At 52.6% G+C, this 24510-nt stretch overlaps 9 protein-coding genes and 1 non-coding gene across 10 annotated transcripts; 5 read left to right on the forward strand and 5 right to left on the reverse strand.

Moving 5' to 3' along the window:
- Window positions 1-84: 84 nt before the first annotated feature.
- CAOG_03355 (hypothetical protein) lies at window positions 85-1387 on the forward strand (the record flags this gene model as incomplete). Its single annotated transcript, XM_004364137.2, has 3 exons — window positions 85-272; window positions 503-608; window positions 782-1387. Coding segments are annotated over 3 exons (900 nt in total), but the record flags the coding sequence as incomplete, so codon positions are not given.
- A 969-nt stretch (window positions 1388-2356) lies between these two features.
- Window positions 2357-3644, forward strand: CAOG_03356 (hypothetical protein; the record flags this gene model as incomplete). The annotated part of the gene is made up of 5 exons (XM_004364138.1): window positions 2357-2925; window positions 3051-3221; window positions 3322-3402; window positions 3478-3510; window positions 3573-3644. The coding sequence occupies exons 1-5, from the start codon at window positions 2374-2376 to the stop codon at window positions 3642-3644; spliced, it is 909 nt and encodes a 302-aa protein (XP_004364195.1). The 5' UTR covers window positions 2357-2373.
- Window positions 3645-4915: 1271 nt separating this feature from the next.
- On the forward strand, window positions 4916-6587 carry CAOG_03357 (solute carrier family 25). The gene is made up of 2 exons (XM_004364139.2): window positions 4916-6318; window positions 6411-6587. Exons 1-2 carry the CDS (start codon window positions 5062-5064, stop codon window positions 6537-6539), a joined length of 1386 nt encoding a protein of 461 aa, XP_004364196.1. The 5' UTR covers window positions 4916-5061; the 3' UTR covers window positions 6540-6587.
- Window positions 6588-6618: 31 nt separating this feature from the next.
- On the reverse strand, window positions 6619-7914 carry CAOG_03358 (hypothetical protein; the record flags this gene model as incomplete). Its single annotated transcript, XM_004364140.1, has 5 exons — window positions 6619-6750; window positions 6934-7147; window positions 7227-7328; window positions 7417-7513; window positions 7662-7914. 5 exons carry the CDS (start codon window positions 7912-7914, stop codon window positions 6619-6621), a joined length of 798 nt encoding a protein of 265 aa, XP_004364197.1.
- A 215-nt stretch (window positions 7915-8129) lies between these two features.
- Window positions 8130-8201, reverse strand: CAOG_09491. Its single transcript has one exon. It is a non-coding gene; the product is annotated as a tRNA-Cys (tRNA).
- Window positions 8202-8388: 187 nt separating this feature from the next.
- On the forward strand, window positions 8389-9921 carry CAOG_03359 (peroxisomal 2,4-dienoyl-CoA reductase). Its single transcript, XM_004364141.2, has 5 exons — window positions 8389-8666; window positions 8899-9015; window positions 9121-9177; window positions 9288-9655; window positions 9730-9921. The coding sequence occupies exons 1-5, from the start codon at window positions 8406-8408 to the stop codon at window positions 9788-9790; spliced, it is 864 nt and encodes a 287-aa protein (XP_004364198.1). The 5' UTR covers window positions 8389-8405; the 3' UTR covers window positions 9791-9921.
- On the reverse strand, window positions 9836-17027 carry CAOG_03360 (hypothetical protein). Its single transcript, XM_004364142.2, has 7 exons — window positions 12311-17027; window positions 12101-12181; window positions 11638-11967; window positions 10960-11517; window positions 10672-10857; window positions 10418-10541; window positions 9836-10286 (listed from the first exon to the last, which is right to left on the reverse strand). The coding sequence occupies exons 1-7, from the start codon at window positions 16274-16276 to the stop codon at window positions 9934-9936; spliced, it is 5598 nt and encodes a 1865-aa protein (XP_004364199.2). The 5' UTR covers window positions 16277-17027; the 3' UTR covers window positions 9836-9933.
- Window positions 17028-17974: 947 nt separating this feature from the next.
- Window positions 17975-19716, reverse strand: CAOG_03361 (translation initiation factor 4C). Its single transcript, XM_004364143.2, has 5 exons — window positions 19658-19716; window positions 19104-19187; window positions 18588-18691; window positions 18367-18499; window positions 17975-18214 (listed from the first exon to the last, which is right to left on the reverse strand). The coding sequence occupies exons 1-5, from the start codon at window positions 19671-19673 to the stop codon at window positions 18072-18074; spliced, it is 480 nt and encodes a 159-aa protein (XP_004364200.1). The 5' UTR covers window positions 19674-19716; the 3' UTR covers window positions 17975-18071.
- An 85-nt stretch (window positions 19717-19801) lies between these two features.
- Window positions 19802-22531, forward strand: CAOG_03362 (CHY zinc finger family protein). Its single transcript, XM_004364144.2, has 5 exons — window positions 19802-20048; window positions 20879-21637; window positions 21741-21832; window positions 21933-22044; window positions 22129-22531. Exons 1-5 carry the CDS (start codon window positions 19989-19991, stop codon window positions 22288-22290), a joined length of 1185 nt encoding a protein of 394 aa, XP_004364201.2. The 5' UTR covers window positions 19802-19988; the 3' UTR covers window positions 22291-22531.
- Window positions 22452-24503, reverse strand: CAOG_03363 (phytoene synthase). The gene is made up of 8 exons (XM_004364145.2): window positions 23915-24503; window positions 23736-23840; window positions 23577-23652; window positions 23390-23491; window positions 23232-23317; window positions 22994-23144; window positions 22756-22914; window positions 22452-22667 (listed from the first exon to the last, which is right to left on the reverse strand). The coding sequence occupies exons 1-8, from the start codon at window positions 24478-24480 to the stop codon at window positions 22539-22541; spliced, it is 1374 nt and encodes a 457-aa protein (XP_004364202.2). The 5' UTR covers window positions 24481-24503; the 3' UTR covers window positions 22452-22538.
- Between the last annotated feature and the right edge of the window lie 7 nt (window positions 24504-24510).

The raw sequence follows: 24510 nt of genomic DNA on the forward strand, positions 1-24510 counted from the left end.
ATCATTAGAAAGCAAAGAATCATCCCAATGTTGTGAGCGGAATCTGAGCAACGCAGTCCACTTTCATTTCATACAGAGTTTCGCAATGGATCCGCGGTTTGCAGTCGGTCCGACGAGCCGCCAAAGTCCAACCAGCCCCGAGCAGCGAACGGCCTGCATCTCACACGCGGTGGCGGTGGCGGTGGCGGTGGTAATGGACTGGACCAGCAGCGACGCTCCAAGAAGAATCGCCAGACCAAGCTGGTCGTTGACTTTGATGCACAGAACCGCGTGTAAGCGACAAACCCCCCCCCCCTACTACCACCACCACAACAACAACACTTGTATCAAAGGCTCAGACCTTGGCAGTATGAGCTCGGTTGTGCCGGAGGGGGGGACGTGGAAAGCAGTGGTCGAGCGAGGTGTATGGTAACCATGTGTGCTGGCTTCATATTGGAGATGTCTCACTAGATGGTTGCAATCAATGTGTACTTTAATTGGGGAAAACATCATCTTGGAATAGGGACTTTTTAACTGGATTCCGCAAGCGAAAGGAGCAGCGTCGTAAGGAGGCGCAGCAGCAGCAGGAGAAGCTTCTGCACGAAGCCAAGCTCAAGGCGCGCAAGGCGGTGAGTTCTCACATGCATGATTGAAGCGTACCCAGTGTTGTTGTTGACGATGATGATGATGATGATGATGATGATTGTGAATGTATGGGATGGATCGAATGGATTCGCCCGGCTGAATTCTCAACTTCCAAAAATCACTCACCTCTTGGAGACCCCCTTGGTTGGATTGCTAGCGTCTCGATGAAACCCGTGATGCGCGTATGGCTGTGGCCAAGGCGGAGCGGAAGCGCATGGAAGCTGAGGAGCGCGCCAAGGAAATGGCCGGACACAAGGCGACGAAAGAGTACAAGGATCCCGAGCGCTTGGTCACCGTCACAACCGTATCGTCGCTCGAGCTGGGCGACTTTGACGGCAGCAACCAGCAAAGCGATGAGGAGGATGAGGATGACGATGACGACGACGATGACGACGATGCAGGCACTGGTGCAATCTTCCAACGGTACGCTGGACTGGTAGCCGAGGACGATGCGAGTGACGCCGATGACTCGCACGACGAGGACGATCGCCGCAAACCCCTGCGTATGCGCAAGAGCAAAAATGCCGCTTCAAAGCCCGCCAAGAAATCCCAGCTTGACTCCTGGACTATCGCCGATGATACTGGCGGTTTTGACTTTCCCAGCATCAAGCGCGGAAACAAGCGTGCCTTCTCTGTCGCGACTGCTGATGACGATGACCAAGATGCGGTGGTCAAACCACCAGCCAAGACCTCTGCTAGTGCTCGCGGTATTGCTCAGGCAGCTAAGCAAGCTCGTTTGACCAACGGTGCTCGCCGAAAATGAGTGCAGCAAATGTCCAAACCTCAATAGATGGCTGTATTGATTCCATCTCTTTTGTAGCTCATCAGCACGACATTTTGGCAGTTTCGTTGAATAAGTAAGGATGATCGTGGTTTTCCAGAAATAGGGGAATAGAAGGGGGAAAAGAGGATGGAAAAAGGCGGATGACTGCGCTCAGGGCATTGTTCAAGGCTAGCGGCCTGCCACTCCCGATCCTTGGAGCATCCGAGAGACAATTTTGCTTTTCAAATTGATATTTTTGCCTCCAGATAGACTCACGGAAGGACATGAGGAGCGAGCAGACAACTGGCTCCGGGCTCGAGATGGGACGTCCGTCAGGCTCCGCTTCGGGTCGCACTGGCCCAATCGTAACAAAAGAGATTGGTTGCAGGAGAGAGCGTTTTCTCTCCTTGCGTTGCCAGTGCGAGGCTTCTGGCTCTGCCCCTCGCGGCCACTTCGATGGTACTGATTAAGCGATGCCCTTTCACAGGCGACGCGCCTCAACGTCTAGTGTCCCATAGTCTCGAGCTCGAAACCAGCGCCATGCGCTTTGTGGTTCCTCTCGTACTGTCGATGCAGCCCTTAAGCTAGCGTCCGCTGCCGAGCAAACTATGGATCGATAAAGTGAGATTTGGACGAAGAGGAGCAAATTTTCAAGTGACGTAAAATTGAATCGAGTCCATTCACCCAGCTTTACGTAACAATCCCGTCTGCAATTGTGGGAGAGAATGAAGCATTCAAGCGTGTTGAAATCTGTCACAAATGTCGTGTTTTAATGTTCTGTGAGTGAATTCATAGACGATGGGAAGTAGGGGGGGGGGGAAAAAGAAGAAGAGCGGTACTGCTGGGTCGGTCGATTTCTTTGAGGAGCTGTCAAACGCTGGATGGACGGGGTAAATCACCGAGTGTTTGGTCACTGATATCCGCCTTAAGATTCTCTGGTAAACTCAGTTCTGATTTTTGTGTGCACCAACGAGCAGCGATCAGGAATGACTGTCGTGGCGGGCTTTCCTCCGATTCGCATTGACACAACGACCGTTCTGGATGCGCCAGACCTGCCCGTCCATGTCGCTGCCATTGAGGCATTTCGTCAGGATGCCGTTCAGTGCATCGCAGCCGCAATGGCGTCGGTGGATGGCACTCGAGATGCGCAGTCGGACCAGGCTGCGAACGCCGCCACCTGCGACTGCGCGACCAGGCTCAAGCTGCTCGACCCAGCAGATCAAGACAGCGCGGGACTGCCAACAACCCCAAAAGTCACATTGCTGTCGCTCTTCGCGGGTCTGGCGTCGCGCAATCCATACTCGAGCGCTGAACTGCGACAAAGCCTCGTCCAGCTCGTTGATGCAAGTGCTGCGTCCAAGTGCTGCCGAGTCACCCGTGAATTCACGACACAGCTGGATCGTGCTCAAGCATGGATTGGCGTGCACCACGATGTGCTTTTTCGAACGCTTCTCGTCGCATGGTTGTCCGACAAACCTGAATCTGGCAGCAGGATTGAAGCTAAACTGGCATTGTGCGGACTCGTGGAACTAGCTCCGGTCAGTTGGTCATTGTGTTTGGTCGTGTGTTTGTATCCGTGCTAGTGTGGGGTAGGGTGTTTGTCCGAGTTGTGTGATTGACAGTGTTTTTGACAATGATCTGCTGATTGGTAATCTCGTTTCAGGCATCGGCTCTCGCAACCCACCATGCGCTGTTGATAGCTCAGCTCATCAACCTGTATGAAGACTATGAGCAACAGAACAAGATTCTGGCACTCGGTGGACTACAACGCGTCTTTGAGCTTGTGCCTGCCGCGCTTCTTTGCGGGAATGGGTTGGCACCAGCTGTCCTACAAGTAAGGGTTGGTGGCGGGTTTTTTTCCTGTTGATTTTGATGGAGTCTTGCCTTGGATTGACTGGATTCCTTGGCTTGGTGCGTTGATCACCGTGTTGCAGAGTTTACATACTCAAGCTACGCAACGGCATGTTCAGCTCGCAAAAGCCCTTTACGCAACCATGCTCGCCGTGTTGCAGGTGGTGTGTCCAAGTCCTATGACATCACATTTGCGCATCAGTGAGGTTGATCAGGCTTTTTCACGACTGCTGGTGCAGGCGCGCGGCGAAGACCATGTTGGATTGCGCAAAGTATGTGAGGGAAGGTTGTTTGATTGGTGTTACGATCCGTTCTTACTCTTCTCCTGGTTTAGGTATTCATTGATGCGATTGATGTGTTTGTACGGCGTCTTGGCCCGGTCTCTGCTCGACATTTGAAGGTTTGACTTTCTATGGACGTTGTTGTCCCAATTCTCTCGGTCAGAATGCTCATTGGGGAAGGAAATACCCACTTGTATTATCACACTCTTTGTCTAGAATCTGTGCCGGGTACTTGAGGATTATCTGGCTCAAGCCAATGATCCGGATTCGCAACAAATAGCCGCTTCGGTAGTTTGCGAGCTGGCATCGACCTGTGAGCTCAGGTTGGAAGATCTTTGAATGTTTTTGCTGTAGCTGTGTCTTGTTTCTGTGTTCTCATTTGAATGTCGTCATCCATTCAGGTTGGGCGTGCACAATGAACTCCATTCGCCAATATCGGCACTTGCAGCGCGATTTGAACAAGGTAAGCTCGAGCACAACGTTGGTGTGTATTTCAAGTCGCGTATTGATGCTTACTCGGTGAGGTTTGGGTGCGATGCAGACCCAGGGAACGTTGCGATGGCAGCTCGGTTGCGGACAGTGGTTGCGAAAGTTGGTTGGAAGTGAATCTGAGCTTGTTGCTTTTGTATTTTTGGATAAATTATTTCATTTTGGATTCAGTATTACTTGAATTTATGTGTGTGTTGTTGTCTGTATCAATGTGGTGCTGAGGGTCCGTTGTTGGCAATCGAGTCTGCTTGTTGGGACGGTGTCGGTAATGGTCTACGCAACTGTGTTTGTCCGAAGAGCACCCTTCAACCGCAAATGACGTACGATAGCATCAATATTCCATCCAGGCTTGGTCAGTTGCATTGCAATTCAACGTTGACATACTCATACGCAATATGAAACATTGAACTAGTTGCAATGCGACTGGGTTGGTAAACGTGTCAAGCACAAAGTTTGTCGCCTTTGCTCATTCACGTCCTGTGACCTTTTCTCCCCCATGAAGTGATTAGAATAGTATAAAATAACATTTAGCATATAAAAACACTCAAAAGCACGGGATATTATACCGAATGGGGATGGTATACCCTGTCAAAGTGGACGGTTTGGCAGCGATTTTGTGCTCTCACACAATTTTCAACTCATCGCAGCTACTGCAACCCAAACTGAGCCAAACCTGGTACTGAGTCTGCGCTACACGAGCACATCAATCATGCACTGTCTATTCACCGCCGCTCATCCTTGATTGCAACGAACGAGATTGTGCACTGCGCAAATTCTGTTTCCACAAAAGCCACGTCGTTCCTCTCACCAACCTCAAACTCCCCAATCCTTCACTCCATCCTAGTTTTACGATTTACCACAACTCAACCGCAACTCAACACAACATCTGAGAAACGCCAGTCATCAAATTTCACGTGCAAATTTCTCAAAGCTCCAAACTCCCAAACTCAACAACAAAACGCTCAACCAACACAACATCTCAACTCAAACCACACATCAAACCCCAGAGAGAGATAGAGATATAGTGAGAGATCGAATACAAGCTGCCCGTAAATGCCAACGGTCGAGTTTCTGGCCGGCTTGGTCTCTGGCGCTATCAGCACCGTAGTCACGCATCCGTTCGACACGGTCAAGGTGAAGATGCAGGTGACGACCGGCCGCGCTGCGTACAAGGGCATGCTGCACTGTGCCGTCGACATTGTGCGCACGGAGGGCGTCCTGGCCCTGTACAGCGGGATGGTCCCGCCACTGCTCGCTCGGCCGTTCGTCCAGGCCGCGGGATTTGGCATCATGGGCGAGCTGCGCAGCCTCATGAACGTCTCCGTCCAGGACGGCTCACTCAAGCACGTCTGCACAGTCTCGCTCGCGGGCGGCCTCACTGGCGTATCGCTGGCCGCGCTCATGTCGCCGGTCGAGCTGGTCAAAATCAAGCTGCAAGAGCAAGGCCGTTCTGCACAGGCCGGCAACCCGACGAACGAGGCCAGTCCAGGCTCAAGCACAAGCACGAACACGACACACAACGGAAACGCTTCGTCCAGTGCAAAGGCGTCGCAGCGCCAGTACAGCACCTGGTGGTCGAAAGCCAGCAGCAGCAGCCCCAACCGGTTACTCGGCTCAGCTCCATCCGCTCCATCCTCCTTTGTTGGATCGTCGCCACAAACGGCAGCAACTGTACTTCAAAATGCATCGAAGCAACTCCGGCCATTCAGTTCTGGCCCAGCTGCAGAGCTATCAGAGCCGCCCTATGCAGGAACGGCCGATTGTGCCAAGCGAATTTTTGCCCAACACGGTGTTCGGGGACTGTTTCAAGGCATGTGGTCGACCTGTCTGCGCAATGGGCTCGGCTGGGCGTCGTTCTTTGTTGTGTCTGACATTTGCAAGCTCCGATTCCAGCCAGAAGGAGGAGCGCAGCCTGCAGGCGCGCGCGTCGCGAGCGCTGCTGCTCAACCGCCACCAGTCAATCCTCCCCCAGTAGAAGCCACGCAATCCACCTGGAAGGACGCACTAAGAAAGGCGAAATCCCTGCTAGTCAAACCAAAACCCAGCATAGACAACGAGGTCATTGTGACCAGCGGCGGCCAGCTTGTAGTTGAGTTTGTCAAGCACCCCGCAGTGCCGGGACTTGCCACACTCCCCGAAGCACCACCGGCTCGTTTCGGCATCACGACGCTGCTCGTGTCTGGAGGTCTGGCGGGGCTGGCATCTTGCATGATTGCTATGCCAGCAGACTTGATCAAGTCTCGAATGCAAGTGCAGTCGTTTGCTGCCCCCAAGTACACGAGTATCATGGACTGCGCACGGCAAAGCTGGGTTAGTCGATGGATAGAGTGTCGTGCGGATTGAAAGAATGGTCTACTCACGATGTGTTTTTTTTGTCTCTTGGTCGCTGCGCAACTCTGCAGGTCGAAGGCGGGTGGCGTGTATTCTACAAAGGCCTCTACCCGGCAGTATTGCGCAATGTCATTGGCAGTGCTGCAGTTTTGTTGGCGTATGAGGAGACTTTGCATCTTCTTCATCGCTTTGATGCTTAGATTGGGCAAGCGAATACACTGTACTTAATTTGCATAACACTTTTTGGCAAACTCACAACGCAACATCCACACCACTATATCAGTTTGGCTGCGTGAAAAAGTTGACGACACATTGAGCGGCGTCCAAGCTGAGGCTACAGTCCAGCAGTTGGTCGATGGAGGCTTGCGCAACATTTGCCACAGAACCCAGGCCCTGCTGCAGGACGAGACACTGTACGGACAGTCAACCAAATCACACCACAGCAACAAAATAATCACACACACACAAAAACAACCCCCGCCGCCAAGCACACCAAGAGACACAACAACAGCATCCAATGTCAAGGAAGGACAGCGCTCTTGAATAGAACTCGCAAAACCGCAATCACAGGCAACGACCAAACTACGAACAAACAAAACCGATATCATGATGCGACAAACCAATGGTCTTGAGCACATCCCAGGCGATTTGTGCAACCTGCGCGAATTGCAACGCTCGGTACTCTTGGAACCGTTGGGCAACAACACCGCATGCTGGCTGCTTGAGCATTGTAGCGGTGGTGTGCATGAACTTTGCAATGGCTGCCGGGGTTCGCACAGGAACCACGGATGCGCCTCTCATGCCCAATCTGACGACGAAAGAGTTCCGCAGCGCAGACAGCCCAAAAATCAATCACCGTTTCGACACACATGGAATTGCGCACTCACATGGCCTGGACGTCCTCGATGCGTCCTAAACAGCTCTTGTCATGATGTGCCACAGAGACGAGAATGTAGGGCGACTTGAACTTGTCAGCAAACTCAACGACGCTGGTATGAGCCAACAATGCCAAGGACACAGATTGTGTATGATCAATGTGTCAACAGATCGACCGATATCAAGGCAACAGGAGCTTACGAAGCCGCATTCAACGGCATGGAAGGGTTGCTCATGAGCAAGAACGCGGCTCCGGAGAGCGGAAAGACGACGACGTTTGGAGCCAATGCGGTACTCGCTGAGCAGAGTAAGAACATCAACAAACACAGAGTTCAGTCGATGGGAGTCAAAGCGAAGACCAGAGTCAGATTAGACCGAATGAACGCGGTTGCAAGCAACGAATGAACGCCTGAGCGCAGTTGATCTGAATGACGGGCTGCACTTACTGCGGATGACATACGAGGGCAACAAAACGCTCAATTCGCGCATAATGTCGCTGTTGGCGATGGCTGAGTGGACCAGCACCGGAACTGGAGGGTGCAGCGGCGCCGAAGGGATGATTGAGTGTGCTGGCGGCGCATACCCAACAGCGAGTGGATGAGCGAGGGGATGATGTTGCTGCTGCAGCTGCTCCATGAAAGCGCTTGCGAGGGCCTGAAAGTTCTGTTGGTGAAGCGGGTGCTGTTGGGAGTGCTGCATGATGAAAACAAATTCAGCGGAACGAAGACTGTTCCATGAAAGCATCGTGTCGCTGTTCACAGGAAGGAGAGAAACTGCACAATACAACACGAGAAACCACGCTGAGATCAAGATCAAGGAAACCCCCAAAAAACCACTCGGGAGCAGAGTTCCATTGGGAGCAAAAAAAAAAAAAAAAAAAAAAAACTCAAGGAAAAAAAAGAAACGCAAGAATGAGGAGCCAACGAAAATCGAATTCGTGACCCGCTGATCTGCAGTCAGCTGCTCTACCGCTGAGCTATGGCTCCTAATGTCGAAGACTTGCGAGTTCCGTCGGTGGGCTCTTCTGTTGATGATGCAAACCCACCGTCATCACGAATTATCTCGACTTTTTGGTTTGATCGATGTTGCCCAAATTCTCAATAATGCCTTCATTCCCTGAACAAAAAATCGAGCTTTCGTCAAACCAACCCTCCATCTGTCAACTCAGTCCAGTTCTCAATCAAAATCGAATGGCTGCAACTTCGACGGCGAACGTCTTCACGCGCGACGCCCTTCGCGGCAAGATTGCCTTTGTCACTGGCGGCGGCACGGGCATTTGCAAGGACATTGCGCAGACCCTGCTCGAGCACGGCTGCGCTGGCGTTGCGATCGTCTCGCGCAAAATGGCTGTGCTGGAGCAGAGCGCGCGCGAGCTCACTGCGAAGGCGGCGGCAGCGGGCGCGTCGGGTGTCTGCGTTGCGCTGGCGGCCGACGTGCGCGTCCCAGAGCAGGTGAGGACGTGTATCAAGACATGCACACGCAATTCAGAGGTTTCAGGTTTGGAGAGCGAGAGAGAGCGAGAGACCAGAGTCTGAGGATGAATTGGATCGGAGGCGGACCAAAGGCGGAAATTGGCCCATCCCGCTCTTGTTGGGCTGACGAGCTGTTTTTGGGGGGGGGGATTTGACATTGCTGCTGACATTGCATCCATAACTCACGGTCCAACTAAAATTCGTTCGGCAGATCGAAAAGGCGTTGGCAGATTGCGTTGCGCGTTTCGGCAAATTGGACATTCTGGTCAATGGTGCAGCTGGAAACTTTTTGGCGTTGTCTGCAAAGATGTCCTACAATGCGTTCAAGGTGAGTAAAACGTCACCAACGAAGCTCTCCAGCAAGATGCTCGATGCTCACAGAACCTTTTGATTTTGATTTTTGCTATTTTTTTGTTTTCTTGTTTGTTTCCAGACCGTCATTGAGATCGACCTCCTCGGAACGTTTTACACCTCAAGAGCGGCATATCCGGTGCGTTTTGGCTCTGTTTCGAATTTCTCCCGATGGTGCTTCAATCGCGATTGATTCCAGGCGTGCTCACTTTCCATCTCGAACTTGAAAACATTGCTGACATGCTGTAGTACCTCGTCAAGTCGAAAGGCAACATTATCAACATTACCATGACGAATCACTACACGGGAATGCAGCTGCAGGCACATGCAGGCGCAGCCAAGTCGGGCATTGACGCCATGACGCGCCACCATGCAGTCGAATGGGGCCAGGATGGCATCCGAGTGAATGCCATCGCGCCAGGACCGATTGAGAACACTGAAGGCATGAGCAAGCTGGCACCCCCAGGGTACAACGAGACGCTGCAGCGAACCATTCCGCTCGGGCGGATGGGCACTGTGCGCGAAGTCGCGAACGCGGTGCTGTTTCTTGCCAGTGAGGCCGCCAGCTATGTAACTGGCGCGATTCTCGTTGTCGATGGAGCTGCGTGGATGACCATGTAAGTTTTGCTTGGTTATTGGGCGAGAGTTTGGGTGTATTTGAAATCTAATTTGATTCCGGATGTTACCTTAGTGGCGGGATGAACTACCCAGACGGCATCGAGGCGTTCAAGCAGCTGAAAGCCAAGCTATAAATGTTCAAACAAATTGTGGCTCAGTGATGCTTTCGAAAAAAAAAAGTCAAATGATAACAATGAAGTGAAACACAAATATGACACACAAAATGACAAACAAATATAGCAACAACGACCCTCATTCACGCAAGCAGCTTGTCGCTTCAGTTCGAGGGCAAAGAGGTGGGTGGAGCGACAGAAGCCACACCGGCAATAGCAGCAGAACCCAGCGCTTCAGCGAGTGCACCACTGACAGTGCCGGCCGCACTGGTTGGCGCGGCGGACGGTTCCAGTTTCCGGGAAAGAGCGTGCATCTCATCTTCGGTCATGCTTCGGACTTTGCCGAGGAACTGACGAATGTCAGGCACGTCTTGCAAGTTGTACGGCTGTTCCTGGAAGAACTCAATCTCCTTGAGAATGCTGTACACCTGACGCCGTTTGGCAACGTTGATCAGGCCACCGCGCAGCAGGTCTGGGTTGCCGTCGTCGATAAAAGTCAAATCCTTGAGATAGATACCTGTGGAATAGAGAGCATTCAGGGGATGTCAAAAACAAACAAACAAACAAACAAACAAACAAAAAAAAAAAGAGTGTTTCTCCTATTTTTTGATTGCTTGTGAAAACCTGAACAAGAAAATCGCCTCATACCAAAGTACGGCACCGCCGGAGTGGAGGCTTCTTTAATCACAGCACGATACGTCTTGTAGTTGGACTTGGTTGACATCAAGTCTTCCAGCTCGCGGAAAATGTTCATGGCGTTTTGCGGAACGGCCTAGAACAAGCAAGCAAGCAATTGATGAGAATAGCAAAACCAGCAAAAGAAGTAGACAATGCGAGCTTGCACACGAAAAGAAACATTGAAACGCATCGTTTCCCCCCGCAGAAAAGGAACGGAAACATACCTTCCAGGTCTTGCGCAGACGCCGCACGGGAGAGGCACTCAGACCGGCAACAATTTCCATCACACCGCTAAAGTTATTCAGCTCGCGGCAATTCTGAGCGGTCTTGATGAGCTGAACAATGACGGTGACCCGTTGCTCGACCGTTTCGCCAGCGTTGAGAACTTCCGATGTCACCCACATCGTCACCTGCAGCAAAATCAAGGACAATCCAGCAACAATCCAAGGTTAAAAACAAAGATGTTGCTGCGAGCTTGACGCAATCAACAACTGTTGGAAGCAACAACTGACCTGATTGAAGCGTTCGATAAATCGCTCCACAGAGCGAGTCGCATCCGTCACGCGTTGCGCCACTGCCATCGCCGCTCGCCTTGAGTTGAATCGGCGCAGTGTGTCCGCTGACGTGATGGTTGCAAACAACGAGTGCTCGATCAGGGTCAGCTGGCGGGCTAGCTCGAGCGGAACGCCAAGCAAGTCGCTGGCCGTGAACATGTCGAGACGGAAGCGGTCGCCAAGTTTGGGTTCGGGCGGGCAGGAGCACTTGGCGAGCAGCAGCTCTGTTGGAGGGGCGCCATGCTTGGCTTGCAGCTGACGCTGATCGACGCACTTGCGAATATGAGCGCACAAATCCCACGTTTCGTTCGCCGAGCTTGTTTGCAGCCGAAGCGTGCCGTCGTGATGCTCGACCACGACCGAGTCGCCACCAGCGGTGCCTTCCCAGCTGGTGAGATGTTGCAATTCAATGCGCTGGATCATGTCTTTGGTTTTGACGTCCATGAGCACAATGTGGTCAATGTTGACACCAAAAATGCGCGGCTGACTGCGCGAGAGCTTGCCACCAGAAGCATCCTAAAATGGAGCACGACGAAGAAGCGGTCGACAAAAAAAAAAGAAAGAAAAAAAGAAGGTGAGAATAACAACTGCAGCAAAAGAAGCATGGGAGAGGAAAATCCCTTCTCGTTGTGTTACCTTCACCAAGAACAGCTTGCAGCGATAAGACGCAAGAAGTTGACAGCTTTGGACGTAAAAGTGCTTGGCATCGCGATCGGACAGTTCCGAGAAGCGATCCAACTGCGTGCGAATCTTTTTGCCGAGCGTCTTGGACTTTTGGAAGCATGGCGGAACGCATTCCTTGACCAAGTCTGGCGAGCACATACTATCGGCGGAAGGCTTCTCAATGACACGACCAACAACGGAAGGTCGGCGGTGCAGCGATTCAATGTGCATGTGAAGGGCAGAAAGGACAGAGCAGTCTTCTTCACCACAAGGCAACGTTTCGTTCAGAATGGCTTCTCGGGACTGTAAGAGCAAGGTGAAATAGAGCAAGGTCAGGAAGCAGTCCCAAAAAACACCCGAAACAACAAACAACTGCAACAGCAAAAAAACAAACAAAAAACAAACAAACAAAAAAAAAAAGACAAGCAGACCATACTTGAACGTATAGGAAGTTGTGATTGCAGAACATCGGGCGTGCTCCGCTGCTGATCGTCTTTGATCGCGTGCCAAGCATAGGCTGCAACAGCAAATCATTGTTCCGAGCATAAAACAGCAAGGCAAACAAAAGAGCATTGTGAGAGAAACTCCTCTATCCATACAAAACAATTACGAGATCAACCACTCATCTTGATCATTCTCGCCTCACCTCATCTTCCAACTGGCACTGAAGTTGACTGGCCAGTGGCTTGTACATTGGTCCTGCACTCAGCAGAGGGATGATCATACCGCGAACACCGTCCAAGAGTTGCGGACACATGACAAAGTCTTGACGGTAGTTGGACAGCCATGTGCAGAGGACATGTCCCACACGGTTGTGAACGTCGGGTACAGGCGCGAGATCGGCATCACGGTCGCTAAACTGCAGCGGGTGGTGGTCTGGGCCGACGTGGAATACCATCCCGTGGCACTGGTCGGGATCGCGGAACCGATGAATGAGGAGACGAAGAAGGACGATTGGATGCACAAAGTTGCGATAGGTGGAGAGGAAAAAGTCCAAGAAGGCCTCTCCTGGAGGGATGGGAGCCGTGTGCGAAGTGAAGGTAGCCATGAGCGCAGCCTGGTCGTCCACGTCACCCGTCAAAATTTCAATCAGCTTGCGCATAGACGCTCCTCGGAGCTGAGGAATGTTGTCACTGGCAGGAGTCGACAAGACTGGAGGCGGCGCAGAGCCGGACGCAGCTGCCAGGGCGAGCGCAGCAGCAACCGCCGCTGCCTCCTTCTGCGTGATGGTGCCCACCGAGGTGGTTGAAGACATGAGCACTTCCAGCTCGTCACTCACGTACGAAGGGCCGTACATGTAGTTGTCGCCCACGTCAAGATAGCCAAGATGCACAAGAGAGCGCGTCGTCTCCATCCGGCACCAGTCCAATAGCATGCACGTCGAAGCAGGCAGGCTGGTGCGCGTCGTTGTCTGGGTACTGCTGCCTCCGGTGGCAACCCTGCCGCGTGCTGAAGACAAGTGCACCAGAAACTCGCGCTGGAGGTTGATCAAGTTGGTGACACCAGAATGCGGGCTCGTCGGGCCAAGGATGACTTGGGTCGAGTTTGCGCCCATGGTCGACTGCGCCAGCATGTTTTCAGTGACGTTGGCGAAAGCGCGCATGGTCATGGCACAAACACGGCTCAATTGTTCAATCATGACGACCGCAGGCGGGGTGGGTGGCGTGGCGTTGGGCTTGGATGAAGGCGAACCGAGAAGGAGCGACGACGAGCGGGTCTTGGTGGGCGTTTCCTGGGTTTGCTTTTGCTGTTGTTGCCGGGTGTTGTAGTACTGAGCAAGCGCTTCGATGCTGGCAATGTCGCGGCCGATGGCACGCACCAGCTGCGTGGCGATGCCAGACTCGGCGAAGCGCATTTGCGCTCGATCGTACAGGGTGATGGCCAACAGCAGGCGAGCTGCATCGAGGCGAGCATTCATGCTGTACTTGGTGGTGTCATCCGGGATGTCGGCCAGCAGGACAACAACAGACTCGCGAGAGAAGGATTTTGTGCGTGGGACTGCAGAAGAGCCAGGGTTCTCGCAGGCCTTGATCGCATCGAGTTGTTGCACCGAGGTGTCCGCATCCAGCAAGATTTGACACAGGGGGACACAGTCTGTGTGCGAAATCATGGACGGGTAATCCCGTTCCAAGTCGCCGCTCTGCAGCAGCATACGAAGAATGGCGATCGCTAGCGTTCGCACTTTGACCGGACCGCCAACCAGGCCCTGGACAATGCGCAAAAAGCCCATGTCGACCAGTTCGCCGCGGTTGTCTTCCACCGAAAACAGGCGATAGGCAATGACGGCCACGTCCAAGGCGAGTTCTGGCTGCGAGGCGTGCTGCATCAGCACGCGGAAATCGAGCAAAAAGCGACTCAGCATTGGCCGATGTGTTTCGGGATTGATGCTCAACGTGCGCAAAGCTCGGAGACCCTGTGCGGCGACAGGCGCTTCGGTCGACACCATGGCGGTGGCTGCGGATTGAATCAAACGCATTTGCAACTCGGAAAGCTCGTTAAAGACGTCGATTGGGCGAGCAGCCCAGCTATCAGCGGCATGGATTTGTGCGCCATATTCGACGAGAGCAATGCAACACTCGAGTCGGTCCAAAGAAATGGCAGCAATGTGCAACGGCGTTCGTCCATCAAAGTCAACCAGTGAAACGAGCGCGCCGTGCTTGAGCAGCAACCGAACCGCGAGCATGTTGCCACGATGTGCAGCGTAGTGGAGGGGCGCCCATCCTTGACTATCCTGCGTATCAACCAGGGCGCCACGAGCAATCAACGCAGCAGCAATGTCCAGCACGCCGCACGCAATCGCAATGTGAAGCAGGGACGATTCGACAGTGACGTGGGCTGTTTCGGACACACCTGCTGCTGGGGCCATGACTGATGCTGCAGCCGCCGCGGCTGTTTGCTCTGCTAGTGATCGCTGCTGGAATACGTGTTGGTGCTGCTGCTGTTGCTGTTGCTGCTCGGGAGCTGGCGAGGCTTGGCGCGACGGCGATCTGGACGAGGTGAGCGAACTCGATCCCATTCCAGCCGGCGTGGAGATGATGGATGACGTGGATTTGTTGCGCTTGTGGCCTCGGACGACACTGGTCTTGCTACCACCACGAGGTGTCGCGCCCAGCTCTGCAGCTGCATTCGAGTGAGAGAGGACGGCCTGGCTGTCGTGGAACGAGTGCCGATTGCTACGTGCACCCTCCAGCGTGCTCGTTGATTCGGCCGAAATGGTACTGCCAATGGAGTTGAGCGACGTCCGAGATGCGTTTAGCCCGGCTGGGGCTCCCATCAGCACGGCGCTGGTGCGCGGGGTTCGTGCAGGCGAGCCAGAATCGGGCGTAGAGCCGCCGGTGGAGGTGGTGAAGATGGTCGGCTGAGCGCCGAACGGAATCACTGTGCTGCTCCGCGCCTTGACGGGTTCTGGATTGGCCTCGAGCGGCGAAGCGGGCATCGAAGTGGGGTTGAGGAGGGTGGTGCCTCGTTTGCGACGGCGCTCGGCTTCGGCGATTGCAGCAGCAGCGGCTTGCTTGGCAGCCTCCGAGCGCGACTCTTCATCACCCATCTGCACACTAATGGAGCTGTTTCGCGCTACTCGTCGCCGATATGTCGCATTCACGTTGACCAGGCGACTGTCCAGCAACCGCTCAAGTGTCTCAATCTGGTTGACGCGAATCGCGTGGACTGCGGCGAGCAAGGCGTCAATGGCTTCGCTCGACGGCCGTGGCAGAGACATGGAGCTAGAGCGAGCAGCACTGCCGACCGCCACCGTGGCACGAATGGGGGTGTGGTTGTTATGGGAATCGAGCACTGGCACGGCATCCTCGTCGTCAAGCATGTTGGCGACATCATCAATGCTGCTAAAGAAGGACGTCTTGCGCCGATCCTCCGGGGAGAGATATGCATAAGGGTAGGAAAAGGTGTCAAAGTAGAGCTGGGTGAGCTTTGGGTCGTGCACGGAATTGTCCTCGTCAAACGCCGATTCAAAGTCCTCGTTAATGTGCACGTCGTTGGCGAGGCTTTCTAGGATGGAGGCTCGGATGTGGTTGTGATTGCCATTGTAAGAGTGGGTGGGGCTCTCGTTGGTCGAGTCGAGGGATGTGGAGCGTTTCAAGCCGGCGAATGAAACGCTGGGAGCATGAGAGTCACCATTGTTGGTAATGTTGGAGCTGGTGCTTCTCCCCAGTCGCTTGGGATTGCTGGCATTCGTGCCGTTGTTGTTGGTATTGCTGCTGCTGCTGCTGCTGCTGTTGTTGGCATTGATGGCAATTGCGTACGACATGTTACTGCTGTTGCTCTCCAAGCGCGGACGGAACGAGGACGCGGTCGCCGTTGTCGCGTTGCTATCACCGCTGCCATTGCTTCCATTGCTGGAGGTGGACTTGACGGATGCACGCAGAGCCGCGTTGCGCATAAAGGCCTCTTGTGTGGGCAGGACGTTCATGGCAATGCCACCCGGCTGGTCCATGTTGAGCAGCTCTTCGATGGCAATTCCGGCGCGGCGGAGCTCCTCGGCATAGACATTCGACACCATCCGCGTGTTCTCCACATTGTGGTCGAGCGACTTGACTGGCGCCGGAGCGGGTGGCAACAACACGCCTGTGGTTGTGTGCGGGGATGACAGCGGCATGTTAAACGTGGCGTCTGGCTTGCTGCTGTGCTGGTGGTGGTAGTGCTGCACCGCGGACGACGAGGAAGCAGACGACACACCGCTCGTCGACGACAGGAAGGTGGACGAGCTGGCTGACGAGCTGATGGACACGAGCGACGACAGCGACGCGGCGAGCGAAGACGACGCAGCCAAGTTGGATGCAGCGCCGGGTCCAATCCCCGACAGCGACGACGACTTGAACAACGGACCAGACCGGTCTGGTGCACCCGCGTCCAGCACGCTGAAGAACTGCCCGCGCGCGTGGCTGCTCGGAGCGGCAGACGTCGACGACGACGAGGAGGAGGACAACGACGACAAACTGGGGCTTGCAAGCGAGCCATTGCTGGCGCTCAGTCCGTTCGCAGCCAACGGCGCAACAGTAGTGGCTGAGGAAGGACCACCCGTGCTGGTCGTCGCTCCAGTGACTGCTGCTGCTGCTGCTGCTGCTGCCGCGCCGCGCTGTTGAGGCTGGTGTTGCTGCCGCTGTCTTGACTGTTGGGATTGGCCTGCTGCAGCCCAATGCTCACGCCAATGCCGGCAATCGCGCTCGTCATCCCGGCAGCCGCGAGTGACTGCGTCGACGTGCTGCGGCTCTTGTCAAGCGCCATTCGGTCGTTCGTTTGTGATGACTGACGTTGTTATTGTTGGTGTTGGTGTTTGTTCGTGTGAAAATAAGATAAGGAAAAAAAAAAAAAAAATCAAATCAAATCCAAAAATCAATGCAAAAATCAAATACAAAAAAAAAAAAAAAAAAAAAAAGGATTGATTTTTGATTTTTGCCTTTTGCAGTTGATTTCAAAACCTACACGTTTTTTTCGTTTAAATTTTGTTGGGTTTGGATTTGCGGTTGCGGGTTGCGAGGTTTTGGTTGTGCTGAGTAAAAGGGGGAGGGGGGGGGTGACGCTGTGATTGGAGGCGAGCGTGGGTGTGCGGCGGCGAATGGAGGAGGAGAAAGGGGTACAAACAATTTGCGGCAGAAAAGCGAAGCGAATTGAATTTAGAAAAAGGACGCTCGTGCGAAAACAGTTTTGCGGTTGAGAGGAAGATACGCTTTTGAAGACAAGAGATGCGGGGGGGGGGGGAAAGCGAGATGAACAAGTCTTTTGTGGCTGTTGGGGATTGCGACGGACGACTTGATGAATGAGCATGCGTTTGCGCTGAAAAAAGCTGAAAAGAGTTGTTGACCAGCCATTGAAAATCCGCGCAAGTGTGCATCGTCAGCTTGCTTTGATCCGCTCTTAGTTGCGCTCGTAATAGGCCTTTTGGTAGGCCTTTGAATCTCGGTTATTGTTGTCAGCCATGCTGTATATCATGGAGAAAAACATTAAACAAAAGTTGAAGGCAAAACAACTTTTTGTTTTCGCAACCAACGAGCTGACTAGATCTACGCTACTGCCTTGAGCAGCGCTTGGAGTGCATGTTTTTTTCTTCAGGAAATTGTCAAAAGCAGTGCAAAATGTGTGTGCAGTCCAAGTCGGGCTAGAGCAGTCGTCCAGCACCATCGGATTTCTTGGTTGAAAGGACAGATTGTGCCCAGCGCTTCGATTTCATCTGCAGAGAACCAAAGTAAAGTTTTGATTACAGGAAATGTTCTGATCAACCGGAATCACTACTGCAGCTGAGCGCCATGCTAGTGGCAACCAGGCTCGGCCTCGAACGAAAACGAATAGAAAGGGAAAAAAAAAAGGGGCTGTAATGGAGAAATCAAACGCTACTACAAAAAACTCAAAAACACAAAAGTTCAGAACGCGCTTTTTTGTGGGGTTTGGGTCTTTTAATCGTCGTCCGAATCAGACTCTTCCTCAGACGAGGACTCTGATGCAGAGCCAGCCTTGCCAGAAGCGTCGTTGGTAAAATCGAACTGGATGTCGTCGTCGTGGTCGCCCTCGCCAAAGTTGTCGGTTTCGTTGATCTTGGCTGTGAGGCGGATACCAGAAAAAAAAGTAGAGAGCATCAAAGGATGGAGCAGGTATACAACGGAAATGGAATGAGAACAAGCAACATAGAGATACGAAGACCGAGCAGGCAGAAAAAAAAAAAAACTGGAAGGGAAGGAAATTCGTTCTCACCATGGTCGGGAAGCTCGCCGTACAACTTGAGGTTTCGGGCCTCGTCGGCAGTGTACTTGAGAATGACATCACCCTTGTCGTCTTGGTAGTCGCGGAGGCCAATCAGAATGATATCGCCTTGGGCGATCCAGACCTGTCGATTGAAGCAGACAAAAGAAAGGATCCAACATCAGCAAACGCACCAAAAGATCATCCACAAATGCAGGATGGGACCGGCTTACCTTCTTGCGCATCTTGCCGCGGATGTGGCAGAGACGGCGTTGGCCATCAAAGCAGACAGCTTCAAGACGACCGTTGCCGAGCATCTTGACGACTTGAGCGTATTCTGCAATGTATCAAGGTGGATGATATCGTGAGTGCCAAGTGAAGCCAAAAATATGGTTTGATGTAGACGAAAGGGGAGGAAAAAAATGTGGCGGGAACTGTATTGCGACATCGCTGCAACGTCGTCGTTGCTGAATGGATGACCGATCGCGCGCTCTCCGAACAGCTCTCCGAACAGCATCAGGCGGCGTTTTGATAGTGCCAACGCTCTGTAAGACAGTGCACGCATGCATGGCTGTGCCATGATGATGAAGGACGACGAAAAGCGCGGCTGTGGCTGGCGATTTTGCACAGCTCGTCTCAAAGCGCGGGTGGATCAGACTTGGCACCCGCGATGGATGACCCTCTTCGCCCCCTCCTTTGCACCAGAGGGAGAAGAACGACGGAGAAGACCGAGAGACGCTTGACTGTACCTTGGCCGTCTTCCTTGAAAACGAGCTCGCGCTTCTCGCCCTCGTTTTCGTTCTTTCCTCGCCTCCTGTTCTTGCCACCCTTGCCTGCGATGCAGCAGGAACAACGCAAAAACCAAACAAACAGTCACAAACAGCGTGAGACACCAGTTTCAAAGCCAACAACGCAGCAGCAGAGGAGAGAGAAAAGAAAGAGAAAAGAAAAGACAAGAATCAAAGGAAAGAGGACCAGCCACAACGCGACAGGACTTCCCCCCCCCCGGAGCGAGCCAAGCACAAAGCAGAAGCAGCATTCAGCAAAAACGACAAAGGCGAGAGGCAGCGTGAGTGTGAGAAAGAGAGAAAGAGAGCGGACAGAAGGGAAAAAAAAAAGCAGAAAAATGAAAAATCCATCTCCATGTGTTTCCCAATGCAAAACTCAAAGGCGAGCACCAGCACAAACCCGAATGCCACCCACCCACACTCATACACTCACTGACTCACACGCACACACTCTCTCATCCATCACACACTCAAGCAAACACAAGAACAACGACAAAGGGCTTTTGGTCTGTTACCCTTGTTCTTTGGCATGGTTTAGTTTTTGCTGTTTTGTTAGACTGCGATTGGAGAATCGCCTTACTTGTTATTCATTACCATTGAGAATGCATTCATCAACTCTTTCTTTTTCTAGAAACTCAGAACAGCACTCTTACATTGTATTTTATTTTATTGAAGTTTCCATTGAAAAAAAGCATCGTTTTGCGAAGCTTTTTTTTTTTTCAAACTTTTTTTTTTTTTTTTGACCAGCATTTTCTTCCCGGTTTCTCTTCCTTTTTTCGGTCGTTCGGGTTTCGTTTGTGAGCTTTGTTTCCGGCTAGGAACACACAACAAAATCGCCTTCTCAGCATGCCTCGGAATTTCATCAACGCTCTGCTGGGTCGTGGTGACGTCGCAGCGCCTGCTCAGGTAATACCAAAAAAAAAAAAAAAACCAGCAAAAACAAAAAAAAAAAAGCCAAAGCCCGTTTCTTGGCCTGCATTGGAAGCGTGCGTGTCGGTCTCGCGCGGGCTTTTTGGCGCATTTGGTCGAAGGTGGACAATGGCAAGTGATTGGGGGGGGGTGAGTGCGAGGCTGGAAGTTGCGGAGACGGCGGGGCGACAGGAGAGACAGGACACGGACGTTTTCGTATGGCTGGATGAGCATGGGAGTACCTCTTTGCTTGGCCTCCGCCGTCACGGCCTGCGCAATCCACGACATTAGAAACAAAGATGCTGGTTGGTTTTGCGCAGTGGCCTGGCTTGGTGGACGGCTGCGTATGTCGGGGGGGGGGACCCAGCGCAGGCGGCAAGCGAGACTTGCTTGGCTGTAGCTCGCTCGTCTGCCGTTCGTTCGCACTGAAAAGCCCACTCCAACCAAGGGAAGGGGTTCTCGTCAAAGCTTCATTCTGCGGCATTCAAAAGCCGCACTTCGAGTCCTCAGCAACAGCGAAAACCCAACGAAATGCTCAAAGAAAACCGCGTTTTGATATAATGCAAAGTCATTGAAAAACGAACGTGTTATGTCATTGGGAAAAAAAAAAAAAAAAAAAAGCTGAGGTTTTCATTTTTTTTTTTTTTGCTTTTTTTTTGTTTTTGTCTTTTCCTCCGTTTTGCGTTTCAAATCTGAGCACAATTTTTTGAGCGAAAATTGTCACTGCCTTTGCAAAACGATGGACGAGGAATCCGTACGACAGTTGTGGTTTCAAAACCTGAGATGTCTGACGTTTGTTCGGGTTTTTGTCATGTTTGTTTTCTTAGGCACCGACAAACCAAGACCCGGGAACGGACAACATGGACACGACCGATGACAGCTTGGCAACGACCCAGCAACAGCAGCAATCCGCCGGCGGACTTGGCGGTGCTGTTGGTGCCGCTGATCACAACGATACTGGAATGGATTTGGACAATGCGAACGAAAACCTGCCAGTCGACGAACAACAGCAACAGCAGCAGCAGCAGCAGCAGCAGCAGCAGCAGGCCGACGACAACGACGAAGACTACGAAGACATACCGGATGATGAGGATTTTGGACCAGCAGAGGACGAGGAGGCGCCGGCAGAGGCGGCCTTCTCCGATTCGGACGACGAAGCTGCAGAGCCTGCAGTGGTCGAATATGGCTGCAAACACTACAAGCGTCGCTGCAAGCTCTTTGCGCCGTGCTGCAACGAGTACTTTCCGTGCCGCCTCTGCCACAACGAGGTGAAAAACCACGAGCTCGACCGCCACGCTGTGCCGAAGGTGCAATGCACCGAGTGCAACTTTGAGCAGAGCCCAACGCAAACGTGCGGCCGCTGCAACGTCACCATGGGTGCGTACTTTTGCGAAATCTGCCGCTTTTACGACGACGAAGTGCAAAAGAAGCAGTTCCACTGCACTGGCTGCGGCATCTGTCGCATTGGTGGTGCGGAAAACTACTTTCACTGCAAGACGTGCGATTCTTGCTTCAACGTCGAACTCCGCGACAAGCACCGCTGCACCGAAAAGTCCCTTCACCAAAACTGCCCCGTCTGTCTCGAGGTATGTGCGATTTGCAGCTGTTGTTGCTGACTGCTGCTTGTTCTCGTTTGACTCCCACGCCGACCTTGTGCTGATTCCTTTCGTTTGTCTTTTGGTGGAACAGTTTTTGTTTACTTCGCGAGAAGCAGTGCAAATGCTCAGTTGCGGACATCCCATGCACTTCAAGTGCCTTCGTCGCATGCTAAAACAATCAAAGTAGGAATCCACCCAACAGATGATTTTTCTTGCATTCGTTCGTTCGGTGGTTGATTTTGTGTCCTTTGGGTTACTGACCTCGCGTGTCGCTGCTGAACAGGTATACATGCCCGATGTGCAGCAAGTGTGTGGTTGACATGAAGGCGCATTGGCAAATGATCGATATGGAGATTGCAAACACACCCATGCCCGAAGAGTACCGTGATCGAAGGGTAGGTTGCTGTGGCCATTTTTATTTGTTCTTGTCCTGGTGATGCGAGCAATCTGACTAGGGATTTTTTGTTTTCATGATGCAGGACCCGATTTTGTGCAACGACTGCAACACGAAATCTGTCGCTCCATTCCACGTCTTTGGCTTGAGGTGTGGCGATTGCGGCGGATACAACACTCGTATAATCATGCGCGACGAGAAATTGCCAGGCGTTGCCCGCCACCAACCACAGCAAGAAGCCAATTAATCGCCATTGCATGCTGCTGCCTTTTCTGGCTGACCTCTCGTTTTGCCGCTGTAGAGCGCTTTGTTGGGATTGTTCGTCATCTCTGCATGTTTGAATTTCTCGTCCTTGTTGCTCCAAGCATTGTTCTCCCCGCTTTTTGTTACTTTTCTTGAAATCAAATGTTCAACTTGTTGTTTTTTCCCCAATTTCCGTTTCTTGTATCTGTTTACATTGTCAACAGAATCAATCAGCAACACGAGCGGCCAGCTTCAGAACGTCTTGCGCCACGAATGCTTGAATAAACTGAAGGGGAGCATTGGATTGCGTTGCTGCAGCGAAGGCTCGAACAAATTAAAGTCGGCTTGCTGAATCCGCTCCAGAAACTCGGCACAAGGGACCTAGCGAAACCACAAAAATACCAAGAAACAAGATGAGCGCACAAAAAACACCTTTGAATGTCGAAACAAACTCTCGTCGTAGCTTTACAGCGGGCAGCAAAACTTTAGCAGTTCCAGCGGGCAGATCTGCAGCCATGGCTTGGGCAGTTTGCAAGTGGACGTGTGCGCTGCTGGCCAATTCATACGCGACTTCTTGGAGAGCCTTCGTGTTGACTCCTCGCACGACATCCTCCTGCACAACTCCGTGCTATGGGAATTTTACAAAAGCTTGTAGTCAGCATGTGAAGCTGTAAATCATTGTTTTCTATGCATGAGCTCGCTCGTACCTTGGCAGTTAGCTCCATTGGCAAGTACACACGACGGTTGGAAGCATTTGCAGGAGTAGCGCGAAGAAGCGTGACGATCGCTTCTGCCTTGCCAACGTGGCTGGCGGCATGATCGGCTTGGATGCTTTGGATGCCCATGCTTTCGAGAGTTCTGTAGAGTCGAAAGAGAGGCAGCGCGGATCAATGGTGAGCGTGCAGCAACAACAACCTCTGAATATATTTTTGTCCCCATTCGTACAGATAAAGCAACCCAGAATACGTATTCTCGCCATAGGTTTCGACGTCTTGAAGCGTGCCAAAAGGTTTGTCATCAAGAAGTTTTGTCTGAGAAGCAAAGGTGCGCAGTTGAGTGAGGGTGTGGCAACACCTGCAAGCACGAAAATGCTGTATGCGTACCCGCTCTTCAATCAGCCGCGACACCCATCGTGAAGTGAGTTTCTGCGTCTTGTATACATTCTGAAGTGCCTGAGCTACAGGGTGGTGCGGTGTGCCCTGTTGCTGCAATTCCCCAATGCACAATAACGCCAAAGTGAGAGCTGGGGGGCTTTTTGAAGAGATTGAAACATCACTTGCAGTCAGTTACCTTGGCAGCTGCGGCAACGGCGTCCAGCCAGAATTGGAGGCGAATACGTCCTGCGTGCTTGCTAGTGGTAACATCGCTGTGACGAACGCGCCTGAAGGGTGAGCAACCATAACAGCAGCCAAAAACACCAACATGGAAACTCGCGGCAACATTGCTCACCTCACGCGCGCCACCTCGACGTTCAAAGCGCGCACAGCAAAAGACACATCTCGTGCGCGCTTCGGAAGCAGCAAGGTTTCCAGATAGTGCTCGTAATCATTTTTCCTGTCGAAACAGCAGCAAGCAAAGTAAGTGTGTTGTTCACTGCAAAACCAACCCATGCCAAAATTCCAGCGTACTTGACTAGATCCATGCAGTACTGCTCCGGTGTGACTGCCCTTGCAGATGATGGTTGAGACGACGTTTCCGTTGCAGAACTCGTTGCTTGAGGAGGAGGAGGAGGAGTAGGAGCAGAAGCAGTTGGCTGGGCATTGGGCGTTCCACTCGCGGATCCAGAGACGGCAATGAATGGCGGCACCTTGCTTGAATCCGGATGCTTGGTTGTGGGCTCTGGCTTTGGCGGAGGGGCTGAGGATGTCGACGAGTGCATTGTCTTGGCATGAAGGCGAGCGACGCTCAAGCTCATCGGCGCCATGCTCGCGTTGACAGCCTTGATCGACGACGACATCGACGATGATGATGATGATGATGACCAGAATGAAGATGACGGTCGCGATGGCGGGTGGGCGAGGGACTGGGCGACGGTCACCATGCTACGTCCATCATGGCCGGGTGCGCATGGACCAGGCAATCCCAGGCCGGTCGCCTCGCTCGATCGCACCAACGTATCGCGCAGTATGACGGTCGAACGCAAGGTCATTGATGCAGACGACGATGCAGCAAAGCGTGTCGCGCGTGCGAACATTGCTAGAAGCTGGAGAAACGAAGAATGACC

This window comes from Capsaspora owczarzaki, assembly GCF_000151315.2.
Source record: "Capsaspora owczarzaki ATCC 30864 unplaced genomic scaffold supercont2.4, whole genome shotgun sequence".
NCBI classification, from domain to species: domain Eukaryota; class Filasterea; order Ministeriida; family Capsasporidae; genus Capsaspora; species Capsaspora owczarzaki.

What these genes read in the sequence shown, in the direction of transcription:
- CAOG_03357 (XM_004364139.2), top strand. Translation starts at nt 5,062, where the DNA reads ATGCCAACGGTCGAGTTTCTGGCCGGCTTGGTCTCTGGCGCTATCAGC. An exon ending in ACTGCGCACGGCAAAGCTGG is followed by an intron (nt 6,319 to 6,410) that starts GTTAGTCGATGG and finishes GCAACTCTGCAG; the next exon opens with GTCGAAGGCGGGTGGCGTGT.
- CAOG_03359 (XM_004364141.2), top strand. Translation starts at nt 8,406, where the DNA reads ATGGCTGCAACTTCGACGGCGAACGTCTTCACGCGCGACGCCCTTCGC. An exon ending in ACGTGCGCGTCCCAGAGCAG is followed by an intron (nt 8,667 to 8,898) that starts GTGAGGACGTGT and finishes TTCGTTCGGCAG; the next exon opens with ATCGAAAAGGCGTTGGCAGA. An exon ending in CCTCAAGAGCGGCATATCCG is followed by an intron (nt 9,178 to 9,287) that starts GTGCGTTTTGGC and finishes GACATGCTGTAG; the next exon opens with TACCTCGTCAAGTCGAAAGG.
- CAOG_03360 (XM_004364142.2), bottom strand. Translation starts at nt 16,276, where the DNA reads ATGCCGCTGTCATCCCCGCACACAACCACAGGCGTGTTGTTGCCACCC. An exon ending in GTCTGCGCAAGACCTGGAAG is followed by an intron (nt 10,542 to 10,671) that starts GTATGTTTCCGT and finishes TGCTTGTTCTAG; the next exon opens with GCCGTTCCGCAAAACGCCAT. An exon ending in TCCGGCGGTGCCGTACTTTG is followed by an intron (nt 10,287 to 10,417) that starts GTATGAGGCGAT and finishes TCTATTCCACAG; the next exon opens with GTATCTATCTCAAGGATTTG.
- CAOG_03361 (XM_004364143.2), bottom strand. An exon ending in TTTCAAGGAAGACGGCCAAG is followed by an intron (nt 18,692 to 19,103) that starts GTACAGTCAAGC and finishes GATACATTGCAG; the next exon opens with AATACGCTCAAGTCGTCAAG. An exon ending in GCGGCAAGATGCGCAAGAAG is followed by an intron (nt 18,500 to 18,587) that starts GTAAGCCGGTCC and finishes TTCAATCGACAG; the next exon opens with GTCTGGATCGCCCAAGGCGA.
- CAOG_03362 (XM_004364144.2), top strand. Translation starts at nt 19,989, where the DNA reads ATGCCTCGGAATTTCATCAACGCTCTGCTGGGTCGTGGTGACGTCGCA. An exon ending in ACGTCGCAGCGCCTGCTCAG is followed by an intron (nt 20,049 to 20,878) that starts GTAATACCAAAA and finishes TTGTTTTCTTAG; the next exon opens with GCACCGACAAACCAAGACCC. An exon ending in AAGAGTACCGTGATCGAAGG is followed by an intron (nt 22,045 to 22,128) that starts GTAGGTTGCTGT and finishes TTCATGATGCAG; the next exon opens with GACCCGATTTTGTGCAACGA.
- CAOG_03363 (XM_004364145.2), bottom strand. Translation starts at nt 24,480, where the DNA reads ATGTTCGCACGCGCGACACGCTTTGCTGCATCGTCGTCTGCATCAATG. An exon ending in CCGTTGCCGCAGCTGCCAAG is followed by an intron (nt 23,492 to 23,576) that starts GTAACTGACTGC and finishes GGGGAATTGCAG; the next exon opens with CAACAGGGCACACCGCACCA. An exon ending in CTAAAGTTTTGCTGCCCGCT is followed by an intron (nt 22,668 to 22,755) that starts GTAAAGCTACGA and finishes TGGTTTCGCTAG; the next exon opens with GTCCCTTGTGCCGAGTTTCT.